At 59.3% G+C, this 5,654-nt stretch overlaps 1 protein-coding gene across 1 annotated transcript; it reads left to right on the top strand.

The window, feature by feature from the left end:
* The first annotated feature begins 222 nt into the window (after nucleotides 1–222).
* SOWAHD (sosondowah ankyrin repeat domain family member D) lies at nucleotides 223–2,169 on the top strand. Its single transcript, XM_025852771.2, has one exon. The coding sequence runs from the start codon at nucleotides 623–625 to the stop codon at nucleotides 1,577–1,579; it is 957 nt and encodes a 318-aa protein (XP_025708556.1). The 5' UTR covers nucleotides 223–622; the 3' UTR covers nucleotides 1,580–2,169.
* The last annotated feature ends 3,485 nt before the right edge of the window (nucleotides 2,170–5,654 follow it).

Below are 5,654 nucleotides of genomic sequence, written 5' to 3'. Positions count from 1 at the left end.
CCTCGCTGAATGCTAGGGGCGGGACAAAGGCTGCTCGGGGACAAAGTGCAGAAGATAAGAAGGAAGGGCGAAGGAGGGGGGCGGGGAGCCAGCGCCCAGGAGCTCAAGGATCGCGCTCCCGGAGGCCTTGGCTGCCGGCCGAGCTCAGCCCGCCGGGGAGGGGGCGCCCTAGAGCCTCTTCACCCCTGCAGCTGCCGGGATGCCGAGAAGCCGGCGGCTGGGGCGCTCGGGGCCCGCTCGCCCCCACCCAGCGCCCGCCCCCCAGTTGCGCGCGGTGCGGGAGGCGGGGCTGCCCCCGCTCACCTGGCCGTTTGAGGCGGGGCCGGCCGCCACCCGGGGACGCGGAGGTGGCGGCGGTCCCCGCGGGGCGCTAGAGGGGCTGGCCCCCGGGCCCGGGCCCGGAGCTCCCACCCCTCCACGCCCCCCACCTCCCGCGCCGGGGCCCTCCCTCGGCTCGCTGGCTCTCTCCCTCCCTCTTCCCTCCTTTGCTCCCTCCCTCCCAGAGCCCAATTGCTCAAGCCGCTTCCTTCCCCAACGCCAGCGCCAGTTCCTCTCCCGGAGGGGCCCGGGAAGGGCAGCGAACGCTCGACACTGGAAGCGCCGCGGCGGCGGCGGCAAGACCATGGCCGAGCCCCGGGGGCCCGCGAGCCCGGGGCCCAAGGCCTCCCTCGCGGCCACCGCGCTGAGCCCGCGGAGCGCCCTGCAGCCCCGCCCCTGGAGAGTGGACGCCGGCACCCTGGGCAGGTACCGGGGCCACACCGCCGCCTCCCGGGACCCCCTCCTCCACGGCTCGCTGATGCTCTCGGGAGCGGGCTCGGGCCGCCGGCGGGGAGCGCTGCGGGAGCTGCTGGGGCTGCAGGGGGCGGCCCCCGCCGGCTGGCTGTCTGAGGAGCGCGCCGAGGAGCAGAGCCCGGCCGGGCCGAACGGTCCGGGCGGCGGCGGGCTGTGCCTGGAGCCCCACGAGCACGCGTGGATCCTGGCGGCCGCCGAGGGCCGCCTGGAGGTGCTGTGGGAGCAGCTGGAAGCCGAGCCCTCCCTGTTGCTGCGCTGCGACCCGATCACGGGCTACACGGTGCTGCACTGGTTGGCCAAGCACGGGTGCCACGAGGAGCTCATCCTGGTGCACGACTTCGCCCAGCGCCGGGGGCTGCAGCTCGACGTGAGCGCCTCGGGCAGCGGCGGCCTCACGCCCCTCCACCTGGCCGCCCTGCAGGGCCACGACATGGTCATCAAGGTGCTGGTGGGCGCCTTAGGGGCTGACCCCTCGCGCCGCGACTACAGCGGCCACCGGGCCTGTCACTACCTGCGGCCCGACGCGCCCCAGAGCCTGCGGGAGCTGTCGGGGGCCGAGGACTGGGAGGCGGCGGGCGGCTGCGAGCGGATCAACGCCAACAACAACAGCAGCGGCGCCGCTGCCCGGGCGCTGCGACAGACCCCGAGCTCGGTGGGCACGACCTCCGTGGAGGCCCCGGCGAGAGCGGGGGCGTCGCCCGGCAAGGAGAAGAACTACACGGGCAGCCGGGTGGCGCAAATTCAGGGCCTCCTCCGCCAGATGTTCCCCTTCTTCCAGGACCGTTGAGGGCGACAGAGACTGGAGAGCGCGGACGGATCGCGACGCTGCGGTCGAGGCCTCGGTCTCGGGTGGTCTCGGGCCCCACCCGAAGGGGCGGCAGCTCCGGCCGCAGCCGAGTGCGCTGGGCCTGCAAGCAGCGGACCACCTCCAGGTTTGTCGCAGGTACCTGTCCCAGGTCTCCTACAGCCACCGGCCAGGAGACCTGGGGACCGGGAAACCCTCACCGAGAGAGAGCGCAAAGACCAAAGCTCTCCTAGCGCAAAACTAGTCCCCAAAACTAGGGGACTAAGGAGTTAGGGGCAGGAGTGTGGTCCTGCTTGGGAGAGGAAAAGTTAGGCTTCCAGAAGCCATTTCTGGGCAGGCAGAAGCTCTGCGTGTATTGGGAAGCACTTGCTAGAAGAATGAGTTAAGACTGGAACCCGCTGATACAGAGGAAGCTCCTAACTGAAGTCTAGACTCGCTGTTTCTGCGGGCAGTCACCCCCCACCCCAAACTGCTCCTGAGACATCCAGACCTTACCGGTACTTTTTCTAATGTATCACGGATGACTTCTTAAGCATATTAAAGCCGGGTATGTTTTCCTTTCACATGACAAAGCTGTCCTTTGAGTGACTTTTTTTTTTCATTAACCACTGAGTGCGGGAAGCTTCCTACATTCGCGGGTGATTCGCGGGGAATCACCAACCCATGGCCATGAGCTAGTGATCCGGGAGGCTCTGGACCTTGTTCCCACAGCAAATGGCCAAGCCGGGCGCTGGAAGGAGCTACATTCACCTTGGTTCTGAGTGGAGACACACAGTTTGCCTGTCTCCCGGACTCTTTTGGCAGCTAGGTCCCACTTCTGGCACAAGTCTCATCCTAGACGAGTTGTCTGTAGGGGGCAGAGGGGTGGTAAAAGGGAAAAATCTCCAAATGTACATCTCTGATGTTTTGTGGTGAGTCATGTAATTTACCTTGACTTCTGCCCTCCTGGGAGACACACACATTGACACTTTTTCCAAGATGGGGCTTTAATCCTCGGCATTGCTTTTTAATTACATCTAATACATAAGTTGTAGTTTGGAAACTGGCTCCCATTCAGAAATTGTATGAAGCCAGTAGAATACAGGAGGGTTGACTTTGGCTGAGAGGAGGGAAAGCAGTTGGTGGCTAGGGATCCATGCTGCCTTAGAGAACAGTGCATTTTCTTTTTTTTTTTTCTTAGATTTTATTTATTTATATGAGAGAGAGAAAGAGCGAGAGAGAGAGAGAGAGAGAGAGAGAGAGAGAGAGAGAGAAAGGGCGTGCATTGGCAGGGGGAGGAGCAGAGGGCGAGGGAGAAGCAGACTCCTGAGCAGGGAGCCTGAATCGGGGCTCAATCCCAGGACGCTGGGATCATGACCTGAGCCGAAGGCAGACGTTTAACTGACTGAGCCACCCAGGTGCCCCAGAGAACAGTGCATTTTCAAAATAGCACTGTATCCCTAGAAGCTTGGGCCGCCCTTGCAATGGACTGTTGCATCCCCAGCCCTCCCCTCCCTGCCCTTGAACACCAGGGAGAAAACAGTCATCACCAAACACAGAAAGCCCAGAAACACTACCCTGAACTCATCCATACAGGTTTCCATCTCCGCCTGGCGGTCCCGTTTGCCCCCCCATTACCTCCTCTGTGCTAGAAATGTTCCGATCTTCCCTTAATAACCCATTGGGTTCTTCTCATCCCTGAAATGATCCAAACCCTCCCTATCAATGTTTTCAGCCTGTCACATGTTTCTAGGAACTACACCTTAAAACAAATTTACACAGTGTGATGTAGCAATAACTTTTTGTTCTCAATGAACTTCTTCAATGTTTGAAAGGAGGAAGGCGAATGGTTCCTGGATTCTGGCAGTTGGCATCAGCATCTGGCATAACTCCCTCCATTCCTGTGCCCATTTTATAGTTTTTTTTAAAGGATTTATTTATTTGAGAGAGAGAGAGCATGAGCCAGCAGGGAGGGGCAGAGGAAGAGGGAAAAGCAGACTCCCCGCTGAGCAGGGCTCCCTCCCAGGACCCCAAGATCACGACCTTGATTGGAAGTCAGACGCTTAAGCTTACCCGACGGAGCCACCCAGGTGCCGCCCCCCCCCCCCAGGCCGCACATGCCCATTTTATAGATGCAGGGCTGCAGGTTCTGCTCCACAGTCGCCCTTGACAGCTGCCAAGGCTGGTGGGGCTTGGTGAAGACTGCCGGGACAGGGCCTTCCTGCCCAATGGCTGGGTCTGCGGGCTCCTGGCTTGGAGGGAAGAGTGGCTTGTGCCTTTGCCCAACATTCAGAGGACACTTAGAATGGTAGTCCCCTCTTCACGGGAAAAGTCTGAACCTAAGCATCTTAACTAGTAGCAGATCTGGGGACCGGAGACAAGCATCTGCCCTGCTTTTTCCAACAAGAAAACCAAGTCAGCTGGAAGGTTCGAGAGCGCTTTCTGTCGTTTCTCCTGCAGTCAGCTATTCTTCCCCCACAGATTTTTCTCATCATGTGATAGTCCCTAGCCTACCTCCTCCATGTAAAATTGAGGTTTGGCTGCAGGGGACAAACTCCCATGCTGAAAACTCTCCCTGCCTAACATCAAGCCATTGGCATTTCTGGTATGCTTTTTGAGGCAAGACTGGTATGCTTACCCCAAGAGAAAGAACAAATTCCCTAAGAAACTGCTTTCCAGGGGAGCAAAACGGAATTAGGCAGATGATGCAAATCTGCTTTCTAGTGGAGCAAGTGCCAAGCAAAGGTGACAGAAGCAGGGCTGTGACAGGTGAGCATGGCAGTTGGGGGGGGGGGGGGGTGCACCAGGGGGGGGCCTGACCCGGGGGAGAGATGCAGGGAAGGCTTTTCAGGGAGGAAGGTAAGGCCTGATCTGAGGCTCTAGGGGTGAGTGGGAGTTGGCCCGTGGAGAAGGGGAGGGGCTTCCTGGCAGGGCGGCCGGGAGTTCGGTATGTCTGGTCTGGTCCATCCGGGAGAAGAGAGCAAGTACCAGGAAATGTAAGTCAGCCGGTTTGGCAGGAAGGTGGAACCTGGGGAGTGATTAAGGGCAAAGCTGGAGAAGTGGATGGGGGCTCAGATCACTAAGGGTCTCATAGATGAGGCTAAAAGAGGAACGGAGATTTTAACCTAAAGGTAGCGGGGAGCCAGAGAAGGTTTCTAAGCAGAGGAGTAACCTGATGGGATTCTAGAGGAGTCCCTCTGGCAGTCACGGGGAGAATGGATGTGTCAGGGAGCAGGGCGACAACAGGGGCTTAGGGGGTAGGGGGTGAGGGGCGCGGGGCAGGGGAGCATCACGCAAGCAGAGCCATTCTGGCTAAACGAAACGCTTCAAGAAAAGTCAGGCTTCAGCTGAGAAGTTCAAAGAACCCTGTGGGGAGCACTGGCTTTCAAACTTTTTTTTTTCCTCCATAGAATTTGCTGTCACGAAGCTTACCTCGAAGCCCCATGTGGGAAAGGCCCAGGCGAACAGAACCCCCACCCCCATCCCCAGCCAGGCTCAAAACCACTGGTGGGCTCTGCGCTCGGCCTGACCCAGGTTCCGATGGGCAGTACCGGTCACTCACCCCTTGGAGTCATGCTTTCCTCATCGGTAAAAGGGGACCGATCCAATCTCCCTCGCAGGGTTCAGAGGGTTTGACATCACGGATCTGCATCCCCCCGCAGCGCGCTGCAGAGAAAATGGGCCGCCGTTTGGAAGAACGGAGAGGTGTTCGGCGGGCTGTTGTGGTGAAGCTGGTTTCTCGGCCCGGGTGGTCCTGGAAGGTCCTTGTGGTTACCTGTGTTAACCTCTCTTTAAAATGCGTGCACACTGATTGCAGGTTCCTGTCTCTCTGCTGTTCCTCAAAGGAGATGGTGCCTCCCTTGCTAATATTCTCCACAACCGACATACTTGGACCTCAGACAGAATGGCAGCGAGCCCACAGCTTGTTCCATGGCCCACACAAGTCAAAGCAGCAAGTTAGGAAGGGCCCACCAAGTACTAAGTAGGCAAGATGCGTTTCTGGAGAAAGTCATAGACTAGAGTCAGGGCTAAACCCGAAGTCCTCTGAGGAGAATAAAAGCATGCAAGTCCTTCATCT

Source organism: Callorhinus ursinus, unplaced genomic scaffold (genome assembly GCF_003265705.2).
Source record: "Callorhinus ursinus isolate GAN/ISIS: 27379988/994484 unplaced genomic scaffold, GSC_fseal_2.0 scaffold33, whole genome shotgun sequence".
Classification (NCBI taxonomy): Eukaryota; Metazoa; Chordata; class Mammalia; order Carnivora; family Otariidae; genus Callorhinus; species Callorhinus ursinus.
This window is presented reverse-complemented; position numbering and strand designations above follow the sequence as displayed.